This window comes from Bos javanicus, chromosome 16 (assembly GCF_032452875.1).
Source record: "Bos javanicus breed banteng chromosome 16, ARS-OSU_banteng_1.0, whole genome shotgun sequence".
Lineage (NCBI taxonomy): Eukaryota > Metazoa > Chordata > Mammalia > Artiodactyla > Bovidae > Bos > Bos javanicus.
The window spans coordinates 6,958,596-6,983,935 of NC_083883.1; the positions used below are offsets into that span (position 1 = coordinate 6,958,596).

General features: G+C 37.6%; 1 protein-coding gene across 2 annotated transcripts in view; it reads right to left on the reverse strand.

Annotated features, from left to right (window-relative positions):
* LOC133227536 (complement factor H) overlaps nt 1–4,615 on the reverse strand; it is a 396,803-nt gene extending 392,188 nt beyond the window's left edge. The window contains exon 1 of one of the 2 annotated variants that reach the window (XM_061382126.1): nt 4,174–4,484. In XM_061382126.1, the coding sequence (XP_061238110.1) occupies nt 4,174–4,231 (58 nt within the window). In that variant the 5' untranslated portion in view covers nt 4,232–4,484. Of the gene's footprint in view, nt 1–4,173 lie in introns of both variants that reach the window. The other variant, XM_061382127.1, reaches the window with a different exon arrangement.
* Nucleotides 4,616–25,340: the final 20,725 nt, after the last annotated feature.

Here is a 25,340-nt window from a genome sequence, read left to right on the forward strand (position 1 = left end):
GTAAAGTGCACATTAGTTAAGTGACCACAGGACAGGTTGCTTGGCAGAATCTCAGGGCAGGCAGGTGGGGGATGGTGTGTGGGGTGAGAAGGGGGAGGAGGTGAGCTGAGAAGAAGGAAACATGGCCAAAAGCGAAGGATCGTCACAGACTGAGGGAATAAAAATGGGTCAACTCAGACTGAGGCTCAAGCCCTAGCCATAAAGGCCCCCAGATAAAGAATGCCTCCTTATCTGTGCTTCCACTTGTATTTGAAAACATACTTCGAGCTAAGAATAATTTTAGCAATACTTAAATAATTTAGTTTTAGTTTAAAATTGCATGCTAAGTCAGTTCAGTTGTGTCCAACTCTGTGTGACCCTATTGGCTATAGACCTCCAGACTCTTCTGTCAATGGAATTCTCCAGGCAAGAATACTGGAGTGGGTTGCTGTGCCCTCCTCCAGGGGATCTTTCCAACCGAGGGATTTAATGCGCATTTCTTGTCTCCTGCAATGGCAAGCGGGTTCTTTACAACTAGCGCCATTTGGGAAGCCCCTAGTTTAAAATTACATGCAGGCAAAAGAGTAGAATGTGCATTCCCAGGCTGGACCTAAACTTAAAATCAGCAAGGCTTTCCCTCTCCTGGCCGCCCTGGGGGCTTTGTTCCACCCTTTGTCAAAGCACCCAGAGAGCACTTCCTCCATCAGATCTTCCTTCCTGGAAACACTTCATCTTCCAAATTGCTTATTCTGTTCTTACCTTCATTTGTTGCTACCCTTTGCCCACTAAAACTGTTGCAGAAAACTTATCAACATGTAATTCACAGTAAATCATGATGACTAAATTTAACTACCCCAACTCTTACTCACATATGGCCTTCCACATAAATTTCAGACTGGTTGAATTTATAGTATTATTAATATGTACATTTTAAGAGAACAGAAGATATTGAAGAAAACTTTTCTATTGCTCTACTTTAAGTCACACCATATAGGTAAACGCTTACACTACTAGATCTGAAAATGTGTGATTTTTCTGGAGAGGATGGATTCTTACTTATCACACTAGAATTGAAACACAGAGTTTAGTTTTATAGATTAGATAACTATATGTGACATTCACATCTATCCTTGTAAAAGAACAATTATTATTAATTTATAATTAATTCTTATGTCAGATATTTTTACATTAAAAAGTATTTTTATGAATTTATAATTAATTTTTATGATCACAGTATCAAATTTTTTACATTAGATTTAACTCTGATTCAAAACCACCTTGTACTTGAAACAGTAAAATATATTAAACAAATAAGTTCTCCTCTCTGTGTTGGAATAGAATCTCTCTGATATGTAACATATTTCAGGTCCTGAAAGAATGTTTTTACCCTTTTAACCTCCAGAATTAGAAAACACATGTCTTGCCAAGCAACATAGCCATCATGCCTTGGACATGCTTCAGCTATGTTTTGATTTATTTACTTTAATCATCCTGGAATTTGGGGGCCATGGTTAATTTCAAAGCATATACACTTTTTGGATCTTAAAAGGTCTTCTTGAAAAATTGGTCACAAGATATTCCAGAAGGCAGAAACAATGTCTTATAACTGAGGAACTGTCATTCTAAACTCTGTAAATCTGACCAGATTCTTAGTAGCATGGGATAATTCCCCCTGAAGCAACTCATGTTCTTGTTCAACTAAGGATGAAAATGCAGATAACCTACTGCATTTAAAAGGTACTACTTGGTCTCCAGTATAAAGGAAAAACTAATGGAGAGTTGAGGTTATAAATTCTTCCTGTTGGTTACTATTCCTTTTTAGTAGTGATTAGTATTGTTAAGGAATGTTCACACCCAACAAGACAAAGACCATGTAGGAAATGCTGAAATGCTATATCTAGTTGAGTGAAGCCCGTTGTGATGGCAGACACAACTGTCTTTTCTCAATGTCTCAACTTAGCATTCAGTATTCAATTCAGTATTTCTCAACCTCTCAATTTGTATTCTGTAGTTATTTCTACACAGGAGACAAAAAAAGAGGCAGATGTTGTGGTATATGTGTATATTTTTAAATGACTAAGGCCACTCTTTAATAAAATTTCTGTTAGGTATGTTAAACTGATGAAATTGATTGACATTTGAACTAACAGTTTCAGAAATATTTGGTGAACAAGCAGTAAAAGAGAAATTCTTTACCCATTGAAAAAGTGAAACTCACTCAGTCATGTCCAACTCTTTGTGACCCCATGGATTTATCCAGACCAGAATACTGGAGTGTAGCCTATCCCTTCTCCAGGGGATCTTCCTGACCTAGGAATTGAACTGGGGTCTCCTGCATTGTAGGCAGATTCTTTACCAACTGAGCTATGAGGGAAGTCCCCATATCCACTGAAAACTCATGTAATTTTTCTCTACTAACTTGTGCATTGGGGGTGTTTTTTGTGAAAACCATGAGGCTAATCTAAACATTACTTTAAATACTAAAGCTGTACTTTATCTAGACTGTGACCAGGTTGATAGCCATTCTCACTGTAATGGGTATTGCTAATTGTAATGCTAATGCTCAGTTCATTAGTGGAAACTGATGTCCATTCAACATACGTCGATGAAACATAAAATACAAATGAAATGAGTAGGCTGAAATAAATTAGAGAGCAAGGAATTTAAATCACTGCTACTTAGTTTTTATCATTTATTCTTTGTAGCAAACAATTTTAATAATAATTCAAGTTTCACTTTGTTATCACTGAAACAGTTTAATTAAATTTAGCATCAATCCTTAGCTTTAAACATGAGCTAGAAACAAAACAAATCTTCCCTAGCTTGACAAATGCCGTAGACAGAAAACCTCAGCAAACAGGATGTCAATCGGGAAGCACTAAAAGTACTCTTATTAAAGAAAAGACAGAAATACTTGTGTAAAGAAAAAGATGCTTGGTATTGATAACATTACATTGTTCCAGAACTCTTTGCCAATGTAATTATCTCTTTGTATATTTTCTTGTAATATTAGTTATTATTGCAATATTTTTATGGATGGGGAAATGATTGTATACCTAGTTTAAAAAGTGGCTAAATATAAGGTTTATAAGCTAAAAATCAAGCAATCACATATTAGCATGTATAACAAGAAAAGACTTTATCTTTTAAAAAGTCTTAAACACATTTGAGAAAATCTGAAAAAATTACTAAAGGATATAACTTAAAAAAAAAAAAAAAACTGCCTTTATTTTCTAGATTGAACCATACTCAAGAATAGGGGTTTTGTTTATTTGCTAATATTCCTCATTGCCTAGAGGTTGACTTGAAATAAGCTTTTGATCAAAATTTGTTGACTTAGTGAAAAATGCTGGAAATTCATGAATGATAACTTTAAAAAATGTCAGTCATATATCTATCCCATAATTGGTTACCTAAAATGAACTAGAAAACCAAATTTCCTCCACAAAGAAATTTTTTCATCTATGAGGAAAAAGTAATAGAGTTTAATTATCCAGAAATTTTCTTATTGATATAAAGAAAAAAACCCTCCATGCAGATGTATTACTCCTAAAGGCTATTCTTCTAGAATATTTTATATACAACTTTTGAGGGGAAAAAAACCCTATTGAGCAACTTTTACGAAGGTTGCATATGCAATTTTTTTTTCAAATTTATATATTTTCATTCTAATGATGCAAGTGATGTTTGACTCTAAGACTTTTAAGGCCATCACAGTATCAATTGTAAATGATAAGTAAATTTTTCTTTAGAAAGATTTAACACCTGTATCTGAAATAAGTCCAATCATTGTAATATGAAGGCTTTTATTTTCTAATTTATTTTCTTGTTCTGTATATGTTCACATACTTCTTAATACTTTCACATAAGGTGAAAATTCTAAGCAAAAAAAAAAAGATAAGGTGCATTCTATGATAATTGCAATTACGACATGTTACAGTTTTTTAAAATAATTATTAAAACATTTTCTAAAATTTTATATTAAATAAAATTATGATGAATATTCAGATATGCCATTCAAATAAGCTGCTTATATTTTTTGACATTATTCACAATGTCAAAAGTGTCTCACACAGGAGGCCACAGAACAGTAATGAAATCACATCTTCTAGACCAAGTTTTTCTTACTGCCGTAAAAAGGATGTTAGCAAATGTTTTGCAATACAGGAAAAAAATAAAAAGCAAAACTCTTACCTTCTGTGACACAAACGGTCCACAACACAAGCCACACGATTTTTGCTGGAAATCTCATTTTGGAGACCCTTCAGGGCACATCTAGCATTGACAGTGCTCACCGCTGTGTCAGGTTCTCCTCTGTAAAAACTGTGAAAAGTGCAGGAAACCACTTGCTCCAAAAGGAAGTCGAAACACAGCTTGGGAATTAAAGGGATTGCTAGATGCCCCGCCCATCAGAAACTTTGCAAAGCAAAAGAAAAATCTCAGACAGGAGTCCCAGCAACGCCAGAGTCTGAACCTGCACTCCCACTGAAAGTGAATGCCGTGACCTGCCCTTGATTTGTTTTTATAAACCCAGGCAGTTCTCTGGAAATGTTCAGGTTCTTGGAATGTGCATAACTGGTAATACTCTCTGTATTTCATAAACCCTCCGATTAATCAGACCTATTCAGATCTACCATCTGTAACCTCAGGAGATTAAAAAATAAATAAATAGAAGCTCTTTCAAATTCATTTACAGAACTCGAGTTTAGGCAATGCTTTCACAATCAAGACCCAGACAACAGGAATAGACTTTGCCAAGAATGCAAGTGCTGGCTGATTTGGAGGCCTGCTTTTCCTGCAGTTCAAGAAATTAATCTTTTAAGGATTTGTTATAAATGTGTGTAAAGCAACAGGCTCACTCTCTTTAGGTACAAAAGAGTTTAATAATTCAAAATTCAAGAAATTGAAATGCTGAATTTTTTAAACTTTGTACTGAAATATAATATACATAAAAAGACCTAAGCAAATGGTTTGCTGAATATAGAGAAAGTGAAGAAACACATGCTAAAAGCACCAGGTGAAAAACAGCTTCTCAGGAAAACCCCAGCACCCCACTAACCCCCTCCACCCCATCCTCCCATTCAACACTTTAGTCAACCCTCAATCCTGCCCCACTGTACCCTTTCCTGATTTCTGTGCACACAGGACAAATTTGCCTGTTTTTTTATTTGTTTGTTTGTTTTTAATTTAATTTAATTTTATTTTTTAACTTTACAATATTGTATTGGTTTTGCCATATAACAAAATGAATCCGCCTCAGGTATACATGTGTTCCCCATCCTGAACCCTCCTCCCTCCTCCCTCCCCATATCATCCCTCTGGGTCGACCCAGTGCACCAGCCCCAAGCATCCAGTATCATGCATCGAACCTGGACTGGCAACTCGTTTCATATATGATATTATACATGTTTCAATGCCATTCTCCCAAATCATCCCACCCTCTCCCTCTCCCACAGAGTCCAAAAAACTGATCTATACATCAGTGTCTCTTTTGCTATCTCGTATACAGGGTTATTGTTACCATCTTTCTAAATTCCATATGTATGTGTTAGTATACTGTATTGGTGTTTTTCTTTCTGGCTTACTTCACTCTGTAGAATAGGCTCCAGTTTCATCCACCTCATTAGAATTGATTCAAATGCATTCTTTTTAATGGCTGAGTAATACTCCTTTGTGTATATGTACCACAGCTTTCTTACCCATTCATCTGATGATGGACATCTAGGGTGCTTCCATGTCCTGGCTATTATAAACAGTGCTGCGATGAACATTGGGGTACACGTGTCTCTTTCAATTCTGGTTTCCTCAGTGTGTATGCCCAGCAGTGGGATGGCTGGGTCATAAGGCAGTTCTATTTCCAGTTTTTTAAGGAATCTCCACACTGTTCTCCATAGTGGCTGTACTAGTTGCATTCCCACCAACAGTGTAAGAAGGTTTCCTTTTCTCCATACCCTCTCCATCATTTATTGCTTGTAGAGTTTTGGATCGCAGCCATTCTGACTGGCATGAAATGGTACCTCATAGAGGTTTTGATTTGCATTTCTCTGATAATGGGTGATGTTGAGCATCTTTGCATGTGTTTGTTAGCCATCTGTATGTCTTCTTTGGAGAAATGTCTATTTAGTTCTTTGGCCCATTTTTTGATTGGGTCATTTATTTTTCTGGAGCTGAGCTGTAGGAGTTGCTTGTATATTTTTGAGATTAGTTGTTTGTCAGTTGCTTCATTTGCTATTATTTTCTCCCATTCTGAAGGCTGTCTTTTCGCCCTGCCTGGTTTTATATTAATACTGTATATACATCTGGTAATAAGATATTCATCTTTTCATGCTTGGAGTCTTCCACTAAAAACAATGTTTGTATCATTCAACCACACCATTGGGTGCGGCTATAGATTATCAACTCTTTTAGCTGTATGATATTCAATCTTTTGGGTTTCCCTGGTGGCTCAGATGGTAAAAAAAAAATCTGCCTGCAATGCAGGAGACCTGGGTTGGATCTCTGGGTCGGGAAGATTCCCTGGAGAAGGAAATGGCAACCCACTCCAATATTCCTACCTGGGAAATCCCATGGACTGAAATTCCATGGTGGGCCACAGTCCAAGGGATTACAAAGTGTCTGACATGACAAACACTTTCATTTTCACTCAGTTCTTTGACTATGCCACATTTTATTTACCTGGTGCCTGCCAGTGGGCATCTAGGTAGATTGTGGTTTGGTGGTAATGCACAGAGTGCTGCTATGAACACCATATTATGAGGTTTCAGTAAGCACATGCCCTCATTTCCGATAACTACATACTGAGGAGTGGAATATCAGGACATAATGTATGATTATGTTTAGGTGTAATAGGGATCATTAGACATTTTTCCTAAAGGACTCTATCAGTTGATATTCCCATCAGCAAGTTGTAAGTTTTTCCACACCCTCAACACACCCTCTATCTTTGTAATTTTTGCCCTTCTGGTGAGCATAGAACAATAAACCTTTGTGGCTTTCATATGCATTTTGCTGATAAGGAATGAAGCTGAGTGAATTCATGCCAAGAGGAGGCATTTAGCTGAGCTACAGACCATTTAAGCCATTTCCTCAAAGTCAAAAAACATGGTGCTAGAACTAGATATCAAACCCAGTGATGTGATTCACTGAATTTTGTTTTTTATGCATATAGATCTGTCTTTCAAATTATTTGCTTCCCATATATTAAACACTTATAAATTAAAATACTTTAAAATATTTCCATATGTATTTTAGTAAATGCTTCACATTTACCTATTTATCTTATAATTATGTAAACATGAATATTCATTGGAAGGACTGATGCTGAAGCTCCAATACCTTGTCAATTGATGTGAACAGCCAACTCAATAGAAAAGACCCTGATACTGGGAAAGACTGAGGGCAGGAGGAGAAGGGAGTGAGAGAGAATGAAAGGGTTTTATGGCATCACCAACACAATGGATGTGAGCTTGAACAAACTCTGGGAGAGAGTGAAGGACAGGGAAGCCTATCATGCTGTATTCCATGGAGGAGCAGAGTCAGACATGACTTAGTGACTGAACAACAGCAATCACCCTAAAGGCTTTTAATGTATACATACACACACATACACACATATATACATGTTTATGTATGTGTGTATGGAGATTTTACACATTTATGAGGATTTTAAAGTATTTTCAGAGTGATATTTCTTTACAAATTTTTGCTTTATTTTCAGAAGATGAACATAAGATGTCACTCAACTATTCAAGTGAAAATAATGGCTTCAAATTAATTTCAACAATATCTTTTAGATGTATTATTTTTACCATATTTTCCTTTTTATTTGATTTCAAAGACCTATGCCTAAGGCATTAGTTGACTGCTTTTGTTTTCCTTTTTATTGTCCATCAGTATTTTTAAAAAGCAAATGTTTATTTCAAAGAGATTTAGAAAAACATAAAATTACCAACATGTTATTATTTCACGACATGAAGTTGTTATATGCTATTACATTACCATAGCAAGAACAGACAGTAAATAGTTAACCATTATACTAAAATTAAGCCCCAAACACTCCTATTTATTCTCAAAATTCACACTGACACTTTCTCAACAAATGTGTTCTATGTATAGTAAAGCAAAAAGTTAGGCAAAATTTTACAAAACTTAGCAGACTTTAAAAACTCTATTTTTAAAATTAGAAGTAATATCTGCACTCAGTAACAAATCAATATTATGTAACCCAAGAAGAAATTTTCTCCAAAGGCTCTATTTGGGAGGGTCTCAAGAAGACTCCTAAAAGTCCCTTGGACAGCAAGATCAAACCAGTCAATCTTAAGGGAGATCAACCCTGAATATTCACTGGAAGGACTGATGCTGAAGCTGAAGCTCCAGTATTTTGGTCATTTGATATGAACAGATGACTCATTGGAAAAGTTTCTGATGCTGGGAAAGATTAAGGGCAGAAGGACAAGAGGGCATCATAGGATGAGATGGCTCGATGGCGTCACCAGTGCAATGAGCATGAACTTGGGCAAACTCCGGGAGATGGTGAGGGACAGGGAGGGCTGGCATGTTGTGGTCCATGTGGTCACAGAGTTGGACACGAATGGGCGACTGAACAACAACAAGAATGTTTGGAATATTTGGTTATTAAATTCTAATTTAAGGGAAGAGGACATCCAAGCAAAGACTCTAATGTATGAGAATGTATTGAGGGTGTCCTAGAATTAAAAACGATATTGACACCAGGTAGTGCTGGTGTAAAGAATCCACTTGCCAATGCAGGAGACATAAGAGATGTGGGTTCAATCTGTGGGCAGGAAGATCACCTGAAGGAGTGCATGGCAACCCACTCCAGTATTCTTGCCTGGAGAATCCCGTGGATGGAAGAGTCTGGTGAGCTACAGCCCATAGGGTCACAAAGAGTTGGACATAACTAAAGTGACTTAGTCTCTCAGTCAGTCTCTCCCATCAGGAAGCTTCCATAAACCTCTTACCCTTATCCATCAGAGAGTGAACAGAATAAAAACCATAATCACAGAAAACTAATCAAACTGATCATATGGACCACAGTCTTATTAATTCAATGAAAGTATGAGCCATGCCATGTAGGGCCACCTAAGATGGACAGATCATGGTGGAGAGCTCTGACAAGAAAGAAAAAGGAAAAAAAAAAAAAAAACACATGATCCACTGGAGAAAGGAATGGCAAACCACTTCAATATTCTTGCCTTGAGAACCCCATGAATCAAGGTGAATTGGAAGTGGTCAAACAGGAGATGGAAAGAATGAACATCGACATTTTAGGAATCAGTGAACTAAAATGGACTGTAATGGGCAAATTTAATTCAGATGACCATTATATCTACTACTGTGGGCAAGAATCCCTCATAGTCAACAAAAGAGTCTGAAAGGCAGGGTGCAATCTTAAAAATGACAGAATGATCTCTGATCCTTTCCAAGGGAAACCATTCAATATCACAGTAATCCAAGCCTATGACCCAAACACTAATGCTGAAGAAGCTGAAGTAAAATGGTTCTTTAAAGACCTACAAGATCTTCTAGAACTAACACTCCAAAAGATGTCCTTTGTATGATAGGGGACTGGAATGCCAAAGTAGAAAGTCAAGAGATACCTGGAGTAACAGGCAAATTTTCCCTTGCAATACAAAATGAAGCAGGACAAAGGCTAACACAGTTTTGCCAAAAGAATGCACTGGTCATGGAAAACACCCTCTTCCAACAACACAAGAGAAGGCTCTAAACATGGACATCACCAGATGGTCAATACCGAAATTAGATTGATTATTTTCTTTGCAGCCAAAGATGGAGAAGCTCTATCCAGTCAGCAAAAACAAGACCAGGAGCTGACTGTGGCTCAGATCATGAACTGCTTATTGCCAAATTCAGACTCAAATTTAAGAAAGTAGGGAAAAACACGAGACCATTCAGGTATGACCTAAATCAAATCCCTTACGATTATACAGTGGATGTGACAAATAGATTCAAGGGGTTAGATCGATAGACAGACTGCCTGAAGAACTATGGATGGAGGTTCATGACATTGTACAGGAAGTAGTGATCAAGACCATCCCAAGAAAAACAAATCCAAAAAGGCAAAATGGTTGTCTGAGGAGGCCTTACAAATAGCTGAGAAAAGAGAACTGAAAAAACAAAAAAGAAAAAGAAAGATACATCCATTTGAATGCAGAGTTCCAAAGAATAGCAAGGAAAGATAATAAAATAAACTCAAAATGGATTAAAGATCTAAACTTAAGACCAGAAACTATAAAACTCCTAGAGGAGAACATAGGCAAAACACTCTCCAAAATACATCACAGCAGGATCCTCTATGACCCACCTCCCAGAATATTGGAAATAAAAGCAAAAATAAACAAATGGGACCTAATTAAACTTAAAAGCTTCTGCACAACAAAGGAAACTATAAGCAAGGTGAAAAGACAACCTTCAGAATGGGAGAAAATAATAGCAAATGAAGCAACTGACAAACAAGTAATTTCAAAAATATACAAGCAACTCTTACAGCTCAATTCCAGAAAAATAAATGACCCAATCAAAAAAATGGGCCAAAGAACTAAATAGACATTTCTCCAGCGAAGACATACAGATGGCTAACAAACACATGCAAAGATGCTCAACATCACTCATTATCAGAGAAATGCAAATCAAAACCACAATGAGGTACCATTTCACCCCAGTCAGAATGGCTGTGATCCAAAAGTCTACAAGCAATAAATGCTGGAGAGGGTGTGGAGAAAAGGGAACCCTCTTACACTGTTGGTGGGAATGCAAACTAGTACAGCCACTATGGAGAACAGTGTGGAGATTCCTTAAAAAACTGGAAATAGAACTGCCTTATGATCCAGCAATCCCACTGCTGGGCATACACACCGAGGAAACCAGAATTGAAAGAGACACATGTACCCCAATGTTCATCGCAGCACTGTTTATAATAGCCAGAACATGGAAGCACCCTAGATGTCCATCAGCAGATGAATGGATAAAGAAAGCTGTGGTACATATACACAAAAGAGTATTACTCAGCCATTAAAAAGAATGCATTTGAGTCAGTTCTAATGAGGTGGATAAAACTTGAGCCTATTCTACAGAGTGAAGTAAGCCAGAAAGAAAAACACCAATACAGTATACTAACACATACATATGGAATTTAGAAAGATGGTAACAATAACCCTGTATACGAGATAGCAAAAGAGACACTGATGTATAGAACAGTCTTTTGGACTCTGTGGGAGAGGGAGAGGGTGGGAAGATTTTGGAGAATGGCATTGAAACATGTATATCATATATGAAACGAGTCGCCAGTCCAGGTTCGATGCACGATACTAGATGCTTGGGGCTGGTGCACTGGGACGACCCAGAGGGATGGTATGGGGAGGGAGGAGGGAGGAGGGTTCAGGATGGGGAACACATGTATACCTGTGGTGGATTCATTTTTATATATGGCAAAACCAATACAATATTGTAAAGTTAAAAAATAAAAGAAAAGAAAAAGAAAGCCTTCCTTAGTGATTAATGAAAAGAAATAGAGGAAAACAATAGAATGGAAAAGACTAGAGATCTCTTCAAGAAAATCAGAGATACCAAGAGTAAAATTCATGCAAAAACACAATAAAGGACAGAAATGCTATGGACGTAACAGAAGCAAAAGGTATTAAGAAGAGGTAGCAGGAATACACAGAAGAACTATACAAAAAGCATCTTTATGACCCAGATAGCTACGATGCTGTGGTCATTCACCTAGAGCCAGACTCATAGAATGTGAATTCAAGCAGACCTTAGAAAGGATCAGGATGTACAAAACTAGTGGGGGTGATGGAATTCCAGTTGAGGTATTTCACATCCTAAAAGATGATGCTGTTAAAACGCTGCACTAAATGAAGTCAGAAAGAGAAAGATAAATATATTTGGCAAAACTAATACAATTATGTAAAGTTTAAAAATAAAATAAAATTTTAAAAAAATATCGTATTCTAATGCATATACACAGAATCTAGAAAAGTGGTACTGAAAAATTTACCTGCAGGGCAGCAGTGGAGAAATTGACATAGAGAATAGACTTGTGGACATGGGAAAATGGAAGGAGAGGGTGAGATGTATGGAAAGAGTAATATGGAAACTTACATTGTCATATTTAAAATAGACACCCAATGGGAATTTGCTGTATGGTCAAGAAACTCAAACAGGGGCTTTGTATCAACCTGGAGTGTTGAGATGGGGAGGGAAATGGGAGGGAGGTTCAAAAGAGAGGGGATATATGTATATTTATGGCTGATTCGGTTTGATAGAAAACAACAAAATTCTGTAAAGCAATTATCCTTCAATAAAAAAATAAATTTAAAAAAATTGCTTCACTCAGTATGCCAGCATATTTGGAAAGCTCAGCAGTGGCCATGGGACTGGAAAGGTCAGTTTTCATTCCAATCCCAAAGAAGGGCAAAGCCAAAGAATGTTCAGACTACCACACAATTGCTCAAAATTCTCCAAGCCAGGCTTCAATAGCACGTGAACCATGAACTTCCAGATGTTCAAGCTGGATTTAGAAAAGGCAGAGGAACCAGAGATCAAATTGCCAACACCCTTTTGATCATTGAAAAGGCAAGAGAACTTCAGAAAAACATATACTTCTGCTTTATTGACTATACCAAAGCCTTTGACTGTGTGGATCACAACAAACTGTGGAAAATTTTTCAAGAAATAGGAATACCAGACCACCTTACCTGCCTCTTGAGAAATCTGTATGCAGGTAAGGAAGCAATAGTTAGAACCGGACATAGAGCAACAGACTGGTTCCAAATTGGGAAAGGAGTACGTCAAGGCTGTATAATGTCACCCTACTTATTTAACTTCTATGAAGAGTACATCATGTGAAATTCTGCACTGGATGAAGCACAAGCTGGAATCAAAATTTCCGGGAGAAATATCAATAACCTCAGATACGTAGATGATACCACCCTTATGGCAGAAACTGAAGAGGAGTGAAGAGCCTCTTGATGAAAGGAGAGTGAAAAAGCTGGCTGAAAACTCAACATTCAAAAAATGAAGATCATGGCATCTGGTCCCATCACTTCAAGGCAAATATATGGGGAAACAATGGAAACCATGAAAGACTTTATTTTCTTGGACTCTGAAATCACTGCAGATGGTGACTCAGCCATGAAATTAGGAGACTTGCTCCTTTGAAGAAAAGCTCTGATCAACCTAGACCATATATTAAAAAGCAGAGACATTCTTTTGCTGACAACGGTCCATCTAGTCAAAGCTATGGTTTTTCCAGTGGTCTTGTATGGATGTGAGAGTTGGACTGTGAAGAAAGCTGAGCGCCGAAGAATTGATGCTTTTGAACTGTGGTGTTAGAGAAGACTCTTGAGAGTCCCTTGGACTGCAAGGAGATCCAACCAGTCCATTCTGAAGGAGATCAGCCCTGGGATTTCTTTGGAAGGAATGATGCTAAAGCTGAAACTCCAGTACTTTGGCCACCTTGTGCAAAGAGTTGACTCATTGGAAAAGACTCTGATGCTGGGAAGGATTGGGGGCAGGAGGAGAAGGGGACGGCAGAGGATGAGATGGCTGGATGGCATCACTGACTCAGTGGACGTGAATCTGAGTGAACTCCGGGAGTTGGTGATAGACAGGGAGGCCTGGCGTGCTGCAATTCAAGGGGTCGCAAAGAGTCGGACATGACTGAGCAACTGAACTGAATTGAAGTGACTTATTTAAGTTATGTTAGAACTCAGACTGTCTGGTTCCAGAGTTAAATATTTAAATACTAGGCTCACCACCTTTTTTAACTGCAAGTGTGCATTATTCCCAAGCTTCATCATCAGCTTTTCCTCTAGAGAGAAGAAACTCTTAGAGTTGGACTTTTTCCAGCCTCTAATGAAGACTCAGAGTTATACAATGCAGTATTTTTTATAATGATACCAAGCAATGTTCTGGTAGATGATAATTTTTTGAAAGTTATCTTTCTAAAAATATCTAATAAATTATCTACTGTAAGGTAGAAATAATCATTTTTGGGGTGCGGGGGAAATAAAGTGAGTCTTGCCTATGATATGTAGTTAGCCAAAATTAAATGGTCAGAAACCCAGTTAATATAACCAATTGGGTCAAATTATATGACATCATTTAAATGAAATTCAAATACAAAATGATACCTGCTGCTGCTGCTAAGTCGCTTCACTCATGTCCAACTCTGTGCAACCCCAGAGACAGCAGCCCACCAGGCTCCCCCATCCCTGGGATTCTCAAGGCAAGAACACTGCAGTGGGTTGCCATTTCCTTCTCCAATGCATGAAAGTGAAGAGTGAAAGTGAAGTTGCTCAGTCATGTCCAACTCTTAGTGACCCCATGGACTGCAGCCTACCAGGCTCCTGCCTCCATGGAATTTTCCAGGCAAGCGTACTGGAGTGGGGTGCCATTGCCGTCTCTGAAAATGATACCTAAGAATTCACAATTGTTTAAATTCTGATGTGTATCAACAATCAAAAGGAATAAAACAGATGTAAAAATCACACTGGGTACATGATCAGGTTTTAACCATGTTGCTTTTGATATGAAATAAATAGATTTTATTTATTTAAGAATCTATTTATTTCATGTAAGAATCTATTTATTTCATATCAAAAGCAACATGGCTGCTGCTGGTTCCAGTTTAACACTTTTTATTCTATTAAGAAATCCTACTAATCATTAAACATCATGTTACTAATAACACTTGTATTTAATGTCATCATCAAAAAGATTGCAAAACATAAACTTTTTCCTTTCAGATATTCTATAGGAATAAAATTCTGTTCACAAGGAATTTCTGAAATGAAGAATTTTAAAATAAACTTCTCCAAAATTTTATTTTATAGAAATACTATAATTGGAAAATTAATTCATAATAGTTCCGATATACCAGATGACACATACTCTTAATTACTTGTGAGTCTCCTTAATAGTATTCCAGTTTTAATTGTTTTTTTCTCTCAGAAGAATGATTAGAAATAAACTTGGATGCAAAGATTCTGAAGATCTCTTAAAACTACATATAAAATCTATTTCTTAATTGTCCACAGATTAAAATAGTCGTTTCTTGAAAACTACAGTGCTAGGGTATTATATGTAAAAAAATGTGGTAGAATTACTGAATTAAATAGTCAACAGTACTTGTCTCATATTTTATCTCTGGTCCTCTCAGTAGCAGTCCAAACTTGGGCCTATTGTAATGATCTATTTCATGGACAAAGGGTAAGAATGACTATTCTGATACTGACATCTTGAACTTGTTACAGGATTTAAATTTAAAAGATATTAATAGTGGAAAATATTGGTTCTACTAAGGCACTCCTATGATAAGACTTGTAATTAATAATCTCCTTATGTTCTAAAAAACAATGGTGAAGGTCAGTTGAAATCTATTCTTGATGAAAAAAATGGTTGCTTTGAGCTGTTGATGTAATCCCTCTACAAGCAGGATCTATCCTGCATCAAACACAGCACAGGGTGAAAGAAGCCAAACAGAAGTACTTGTCTAGACTTTAAGATATTTTAAGATTGAACTACATACTGAACTTCATTAACGTGGAAGGAAATAATATACTGATTCTTTGCACAAAGAACTAGATGAAAAGGAAAGTTGAATTAGATTATGCAGAAGGGAAAGAAAGTGAAGGAAGAAAGAAAGACACATCAAGACAAAGAGATAACTCTTACTTCAATGTGAACTCACCTGAAAATTGATTATGTATTGTTGGCTTTAAAATAAATTTAGGAAAGACATTTCTAAAACGACAATGAATTTGTGAAGTGTTATAGATGCAATGAATTTTTACATTTCAACCATTTCAAAGTGTTGCCTAAGAATGTTATCCTAATTCCCACACCCCAAAAGCATGTGGAAGCATGTTATCAGGTGCTTTGTTGACTTTACAGAACTGCTGATATAAAACTTATAAAAAAAAAAAACAAAACTTTTTATTTTGTAGTGGAGTACAGCCAATTATCAATAATAGCTTCAGGTAGACAATGAAAGGTCAGGAATACACGTTCATGTATCCCTTCTCCCCCAAACTCCCTCCCATCCAGGCTGCCACATAACATTAAGCCTAGTTTCCTGTGCTATGCAGTAGGTCAATGTTGCTTATCTATTTTAAATATAGTATATATCCATTTAAATTATTATCCGTTTAAACATAGTGAGTACACGTCCATCCCAAACTCCCTATCCCTTCCCCCATCCTTTACCCCAGCAACCATAGGTTCATTCTCTAAGTCTGTGAAGCTTTTAGATTTTTAAGTTCATTTGTATCATTTCTTTTTAGATTCCACAAACAAGGGATGTTGTACAATATTTCTTCTTCTCTGTCTGACTTACTTTACTCAGGATGATAATTATTACATTATCTGAAAAAGTGTAAACTATTTTGCATTTATCACTTAAAATTTTTGCAATGCTGGTTTATGATTATGGAATTATTTCTTCACCTCTCATACATTTCCCAACTTGTCTTCATTTTGGCTTCTATCTGCCATCAAAAACAACTACCTTGGAACAATCCCAGGAAATTCTCTAATCATTTATCCCTTTCTGGTGTATTGGTTTCTCTGGGCTACTCTGATCACAGAAATTTATATTCTCATAATTACTCGAGGTCAGAAGTCTGCAGTCAAGGTATCAGCAGAGCCAGACCACCTTCAGAGACACTGAGGAAGAATCCTTCAGTGAGTCTTGCTGCCTTCTGGCGGTGGTGTCAATCCTTGTAATTCCTTGGTTTGCAGGTGCCACCTCAGTGTGTGCTCTGTGGTCATGTGGCTGTCTCCCCTGTGGCTGTGTCTCTGTGCTTATGTGAATAAATCTCCCTCTTCTTTCTCTTATAACAACACCAATCTCTGGATTAGGGATCCTACTCCAGTTTAACTTAATCTTACTTGATTACATCCACCAAGTCCATGTTTTCAAATGAGGTCACATTCACTGGTACGAGGTTAGGACTTGAACATACTGTTTTGGGTAACATGGTTCAACACAAAGTATTCAGTCAATAAGAATCCCCTATATTCTCTCTGATGCATTTGAGACTATCGACCTTTTCTCTTGATAATCCCCTTTCTTGTCTTCCATGATACTGAATTTTTCTGTTGTCTTCTTTAACTTTGTTTGGCTGTGTCTTCTTGACTGTTTTATCTTGTTTTCTACATTCCCAGAATTTTGTCTTTAGTTCTTTCTTTTCTCCCAAAGTCTGAGTCTCCATGCATTTAATAATCACATACTGGTAACTACATGTATTTCTATTTGCTGGAAACTGGCTATGTAGAGAAAATTAATCATAGTTTCTGCTTGGAAATTTACAATAAAACTGGGATATATGTATTATATCAGTAAGTATAAAGCTGAGTAAAAGTAAGATAAATAATTCAATAAGAAAGTCTGCAAAATTGAGAAGACACAAACCAGATTTTGACAAAAAAAAAAAAAAAAGAAGAAGAAGAAGAAAATGAGTACATATTCACCAGGTTAATTTTCATGACTTTCTACTACACTTTTCCTGGAGAAGGAAATGGCAACCCACTCCAGTATTCTTGCCTGGAGAACCCCATGGACAGAGGAGCCTGGCAGGCTACAGTGCACAGGGTCGCAGAGAGTCGGACACGACACGACTGAGCAACTTCACTTTCACTTTCACTCACTACACTTTTGTTTTTCTTGATGGATAGGTTTTAATAATAAAGTGTATTTCTTTAACAAATAAAAGAATATCCGTATTGTTTCCACTTGTGTTAATTTTTAATAACTTTCTATAGAATAGTTTTCAATTCATAGAAATATTACAAAGATAGTGCCAAGAATCCCTCAATACTTCAGCTACCCCCACACTTAGCATCTCACATTGTAGTTGTTGCTGTTCAGTCATTAAGTCGTGTCTGACTCTTTGCAACCCCATGGACTATAGCCTGCCAGGCTCCTCTGTCTCTGGGATTCTCCAGGCAAGACTACTGGAGTGGTTTGCCATTTTCTTCTCTAGGGTATCTTCCAGAACCAGGGATCTAACGTGTTTCCTGCATTGGCAGGCAGATTCTTTAACCACTGAGATACCAGGGAAGTCCAGCTTATTACGTTAACCATATTATTTGTTACAACTTATGAACCAATGTGGATACATTGTATTCAACTAAACTCCATGCTTTACTCAGATTTCCTTCAGTTCAGTTCAGTTCAGTCGCTCAGTCGTGTCCGACTCTTCGTGACCCCATGAATCGCAGCACGCCAGGCCTCCCTTGTCCATCACCAACGCCCGGAGTTTACTCAGACTCACCTCCATCAAGTCACTGATGCCATCCAGCCATCTCATCCTCAGTCGTCCCCTTCTCCTGCTGCCCCCAATCCCTCCCAGCATCAGAGTCTTTTCCAATGAGTCAACCCTTCGCATGAGGTGGCCAAAGTACTGGAGTTTCAGCTTCAGCATCATTCCCTCCAAAGAAATCCCAGGGCTGATCTTCAGAATGGACTGGTTGGATCTCCTTGTAGTCCAAGGGATTCTCAAAGATTTCCTTAGTTGTTACCTAATGTCCTTTCTTTTTCCAAAGTCCCACCCAAATTATATTACATATAAATATCAGATTATATTTAGTCATCATGTTTTTTAGGCTCATCTGGACTGACAGATTTTTAGACTCATTTCCTTGACAATTTTGAGGGGGACTGATCAGTTGCTTTGAAGAATGTCTCCCAGTTGCAGTTTGTCTGCTGTTTTTCTCATGACTATATTGAAGTTATGGGTTTAGGGAGGAAGCCTACAGAAAGGAGTGTCATTCTTATTACATTATATCAAAGGTACCTTCTATCAACATGATATCACTGATGATGTTCACTGGTATTATCTGGCTGAAGTGAAGTTTGTAAGATTTCCACACTAAGCTATTTGTCCCTTCCTACATTATGTTTGTTGTAAACCAGTTACTAAGCATAACTCATACAAGAAGTGGGAAGTGAAACCCCAACTCCTTGCTGGGAGGGTCTACATAAATTATTTGGAATCCTTCCATACTGAAAATCTGTTTCTTCACTCCCACTTACTCCATCATTTATATATCCCAGTATGGATTTGCAGATGTTTCTTTTTTGTAACTTTTTTTGTTGACCATTAAAAAAAAATAATTTTAACTATTTATGTATTCACTACGCTGGGTCTTCATTGCTGCCCAGGCTATTCTCTATTTGCAACAAGAGGGAGCTACTCTCTACTTGTAGTGTTCTAGCTTCTCATTGTGGTGGCTTCTTGTTTCAGAACATGGACTATAAAGGGTCAGTAGTTTTGGCACTGGACTCTGTAGCTGGGCTCCTGGCCTCTAGGGCACAGGCTCAATAGTTGTGATGCACAGGCTTACTTGCTTAAGGGCCATGTGGGATCTTTCTGGATCAGGGATCGAACCCATGTCTACTGCATTGGCAGGCAGATTCTTTATCACTGAGTCACCAGGGAAGCCACTGCAGATGTTTATTCTTTAGATGATAATCCAATTGTGCGTGTGTGTGTGTGTGTGTATTAGTCTGTCTGTTGTCTCTGATTTTTTGTGACCCCATGGACTGTAGCCTGCCAGGGTGCTCTATCCGTGGGGATTCTCCAGGAAAGAATACTGTAGTGGATTACCATGCCCTTCTCTGGGGGACCTTCCTGACCCAGGGATTAAACCCGGGTCTCCTGCATTGCAGGCAGATTCTTTACCACATGAGCTACCAGGGAAGTCCATAATCCACCATTACATATTTACATTTTTTCTCAAATTGTCCCAACTTTGGCCATTGAGAATTCTTTTAGGTTGATGCCAGTGTACTTTTGGCATGTCCCCAGCTTTTTTTTTTTTTTTTTAATACATCCTTACTTTCTAGCACTACAAGATGATTCAAGATCATCTTATAGATTCCTGCCCCAGGCCTAGAATCAGTGATTTCTCCAAGAAGCCCTGGTTCTTTCTGTTAGAGAAGAGTATAGAAACAAAGATCTGGATACTGACCTACGCTTGTTTCACTGGAGTGCTATTTTCTTCCAGGTTCTTTCAGCCAGCAGAGCTACGAAATTTATGCATGTATCTCAGTCTATGTTTATACATATACCTATGATAACTTATATATCCACCCATTTGTATATTAAGCCAAACATGAATTCAGGCTAATGGATCTGACCCTAACTTAAAACTATTAATACAAGGTTTATTCTAGCCTTCCTCCTTGCTTGCCTATCATCTTCCTTTTCAATGGTGAGAAGCCTGGTTCCCACCATCTAGTATCTGCTTGCGTAAGTGAAAGTGAAAGTCGCTCAGTCGTGTCCTTCTCTTTGTGACCCCATGTAGCCCTCCAGGTTCCTCTGTCCATGGAATGCTCCAGGCAAGAATACTGTAGTGGGTTGCAATTTCCTTCTCAAGGGGAAGCCTGCATTGCATGCTGATTCTCTACTGTCTGGGCTACCAGGGAATCCTCTGTTTTCATGAGTGCATATTAAGTCATTTCAGTCATGTCCAACTCTGCAACCTTATAGATTGAAGCCCACCAGGCTCCTATGTACATGCCCTCCTCTAGGTTATCTTCCCGATCCAGTGATCAAACCTGTTTCATACACCTCCTGCCTTGGTAGGTGGGTTCTTTACTACCAGCACCACTTGGGAAACCCAAATATCTATTCAATTTTATTTAATCCTAGTATAAGAAGGTTAAACTTTCTTTTTCTTTTTGTCACTGTCTTTGAAACAAATTATATTCCAATTAACAAGAGCTCTGGCATAAAAAAGAAATTATTTTATTCTTTGAAGAACATTCAATAAAAGTTGTATTCAGAGAAGAAGATTATTTGAGGACATGATCCCTCAAGAGCCTTGATGATCCAGATCTCTACCACAGAAACAAGACAATGAAAAATTATGTATGAAAAAAGTATTTGCAGATAAAATAGTTTTATTTACTATAAATCAGTGTATCTTTGATGAGGGTGTCTTTGGTTTATGTTTAACCATTTCCTAACTACAAATTATACAGAAAGAACACCCTTTTATTCAGTATTTATGAATCAGGCTCTTTGTATGGCCTTTTTCATGTTATCCCACATAAAATCCTTACATTTTCATAAAAAAAAAGAATGTTCCATGATTTTGAGTGATAGAACTTTTTCAAATATATTTTACCTTCTGATTCTCCTAAATGCTTATGAGGAAGAAATTCATAACTCCATTTTACAGATGAGGGAGCTGTCTTGAGAGAATATAAATGAAGTGACTGGGGAATAGCCAGTGGTAGAGCACTGATCTAGATCAAGTACTTTTTGATGACCACTACTCTGTGTATTTGGAGAAGGCAATGGCACCCCACTCCAGTACTCTTGCCTGGAAAATCCCATGGATGGAGGAGCCTGGTAGGCTGCAGTCCATGAGGTCGCTAAAAGTTTGACACGATTGAGCGACTTCACTTTCACTTTTCACTTTCATGCATTGGAGAAGGAAAGGGCAACCCACCCCAGTGTTCTTGCCTGGATAACCCTAGGGATGGGGGAGTGTGGTGGGCTGCCGTCTATGGGGTCGCACAGAGTCAGACACGACTGAAGTGACTTAGCAGTAGCACTCTGTGTGTTATATGTCATTTTACAATGATTTAAAGATCCAGGAAGTTATACCAGACTTAAATACACTTTTGTATAAATTTACGAGGCTTCCCAGGTGGCTCAGTGGTAAAACAAATCTGCCTGCCAAGCAGGAGACGCAGGTTTGATCCCTGTGTTGGGAAATTCCCTGGGGAAGAAAATGGCAACCCACTCCAGCATTTTTGCCTGGGAAATTGCGTGGACAAAGAAGGCTGGTGGGCTACCGTCCATGGGGTCGCAAAGAGTTGGACATGACTGAGCCACTAAGCACAGCACACATAAGTGCATAACCCTATCAGAATTATCAACCCATGTCCACATAAGAAATAATTTGATTAGCTACAGTAGTGCTTTCACATGACCTTCAGTTTTCTAACCTTTAGTTTCACAGTTCCAATAATTTCCAAAGTTGCTTAGTGCAGCACATTTTCTCCCCTTTCTCCTTTCAGTGAGGCTAGGTCACACTGAAAGGCTAGGTCACACATTTGTATTACACTTAATATTTTTTACATTCTGTATTTCATCCTGAGTTCCCTCCACTTTGGAATTTGGGGAATTTGGTTATATTAATGTTTACTCTTGTACTATAAAGTTTTATGAACTGTTGATAAAACCGTAGTGTCATCTACCACCACCATACAGAATAGTTTCACTGCCCTAAAAAATCCTCTGTATTTCACCTAATCAAATTGTGAATTTTAGCTCACTAATTTTTATTATCTGATTCCCTTGTACTCCAGTAAATCTTTTACTGTCTTGGCTAAAGCCCTGAACTGTCTCTCCTCTGAATTATTATACCGGAGGTTGGGAGAGAAGGGGAATATAATACTGAAACATTCATTTTGTTTCCAAATGAGGAATTTCAGCTGTGAAAAACTACTTTCTTTTGCCTTATATTTCTTAATGCATCAGTGTAGCAGTTCAATGAACCAAATCTGGCTACAACCAGATTTAATGAATTTGTCAAAATATCCATATTTTATTACATTGTTTATCTTAATTTATTTGTTACAGCTTTTCATAATTGTGGCTGTAGTGTCATATGCTGACATTAGTAGAAATTCTTCAAATGTTTCATCATTAAACTTCAAATTTCCATCTTTTCCTGTTTGTTTAATTAAGAAATCAAATAACTGAGGTTTGCCAAATATCTTTTTATGGTCTATGGCAGCTATCAATGGGTTTTGAAATTTTGATTTTTTTTCTTTTAAAATATTTGTTTATTTATCTGGCTGTGTTGGGTCTTAGTTGCAGCACCAGAGATCCTTGTTGCATCATGTGGGGTGTTTTTAGGAGTGCACAATCCCTCTAGTTGTGTTTCACAGGGTCTAGAACACATGGCTTTCAGTAGTTGTGGTGCACAGGCTTAGCTTCTCCACAGCATATGGGATCTTAGTTACCCAAATAGGGATTAAGCCCACATTCCCTGAATTTCAAGGCAGATTCTTAACCATTGGATCACCAAGGAATCTTGAAATTTTCATTTATTAAGATAGTTATGTCAAGACACTCCCTAAGTTGAGGCATCAATCACTAGTGAAGAGGCATCTAGGGCCTAACATATAGAAAATGAAGTTGTTTCACCAACTCTATCCTGAGAAAGTCTACTTTACCTTCAGCAGGTTGATGCCAAAACCTGGGCAGTTCAAAAAAATTAGAGATGGGACAAGCAGGAATAATGATTAGGTATATGATCTTGTCCCCCACTTAGCTCATAGATGGAAGACTCCAAACATTCTTGAATTTGCCAGAGACCAGATTTTACATGGCTATTATTTTGTGTTTTATGTCTGGGCTATCCAACTTCCGGAGTTTACTCAAACTCATGTCCATCAAGTCATTGATGCCATCCAACCATCTCATCCTCCGTCGTCCCCTTCTCCTCCTGCCCCCAATCCCTCCCAGCATCAGGGTCTTTTGCAATGAGTCAACTCTTCACATGAGGTGGCCAAAGTATTGGAGTTTCAGCTTCAGCATCAGTCCTTCCAACGAACACCCAGGACTGATCTCCTCTAGAATGGGCTGGTTGGATCTCTTTACAGTCCAAGGGACTCTCAAGAGTCTTCTCCAACACCACAGTTCAAAAGCATCAATTCTTCAGTGCTCAGCTTTCTTCACAGACCAACTCTCACATCCATAAATGACCACAGGAAAAACCATAGCCTAGACTAGACAGACCTTTGTTGGCAAAGTAATGTCTCTGCTTTTCAATATGCTATCTAGGTTGGACATAACTTTCCTTCCAAGGAGTAAGCGTCTTCTAATTTCATGGCTGCAGTCACCATCTGCAGTGATTTTGGAGCCCCCAAAAATAAAGTCTGACACTGTTTCCACTGTTTCCCCATCTATTCCCATGAAGTGATGGGACCAGATGTCATAATCTTAGTTTTCTGAATGTTGAGCTTTAAGCCAACTTTTTCACTCTCCTCTTTCACTTTCATCAAGAGGCTTTTTAATTCCTCTTCACTTTCTGCCATAAGGATGGTGTCATCTGCATATCTGAGGCTATTGATATTTCTCCCCGCAATTTTGATTCCAGCTTGTGCTTCTTCCAGCCCAGTGTTTCTCATGATGTACTCTGCACATGAGTTTGAGTAAACTCTGGGAGTTGGTGATGGACAGGGAGGCCTTGTGTGCTGCAGTTCACAGGGTTGCAAAGAGTCAGACACGACTGAGCAACTGAACTGAACTGAACTGATACTTGCAGTTCTTATGTCATGTAGCTGATTAATTAAAAATAAGAATAATAGATTTTATCTCATCTCCATTTCTTCATTCTCTGATGCTCTTCTTTTTTATACAGAACCAAGCTTTTGACTTATTTTCCTCTGCCTATGGAAAATCTTTTAATATTCCTTGTACGGCAGGTCTATCAGTGATAAAATACCCCAGTTTTCTTACCTAACAAAGTCTTTACTGCTTCATTTTTTGAAGGATACGTTTTATGGATATAGAATTCTTGGTTGGTAGATTGTTCTTTCAACACTGCAACTATTTCACCTACTCTCTTCTTCTGTGTTTTCTGATGATAAATTACCAATAGTTCTTACCTAATAGATAAATTTTTTTTTCCCTTCATAGACTCTTCAGCATTTTCTCTTTACTTTGCTTTGTAGAAGTTTGAATGTGATAGCTTAGGAGTAAATTTTGATATTTATTCTGCTTGCTGTTGTCTAAGCTTCCTGGATCCAATAATTTTTGAAAACTCTTGGCCAGTACTACTTCAAATATTTTTTATGCTCTCCTATGTTTCTTCTCCTTCTGATATTCTAATTATATATATTTAATATATATAACTATATATATGTATATATATTATTACTTTTGATTTTGTCCAAGAGCTCTTAGTGGTTCTCTGATTTTTAAAATTCTTCTCTTTATCTTTGAATTTTAGTTTGGAAAATCTCTATTGACCAATCTAGAAGCTCACTGATTCTTTCGTTGGCCTTGTTTAGTCAACTGATGAGTCCACTAAAATCATTTTTATTTCTGTTATGTAAATTTTTATTTCCAGTATTTCCATCTGATAATTTCTCAGAATTTGTATCTGTTTACGTTTCCCATATGTTTGTGCATGTTGTCTATTGTATCCACTTAGAGATTTTAGCATATTAATCATTGATATTTAAGACATTATGTCTGACACATCTGTGTCACATCTGAGTGTTATCAAAGTGTTTGCTTTGTGTTTTCAGACTATTTTTGTTGTTGCTACCTTGTGGCACA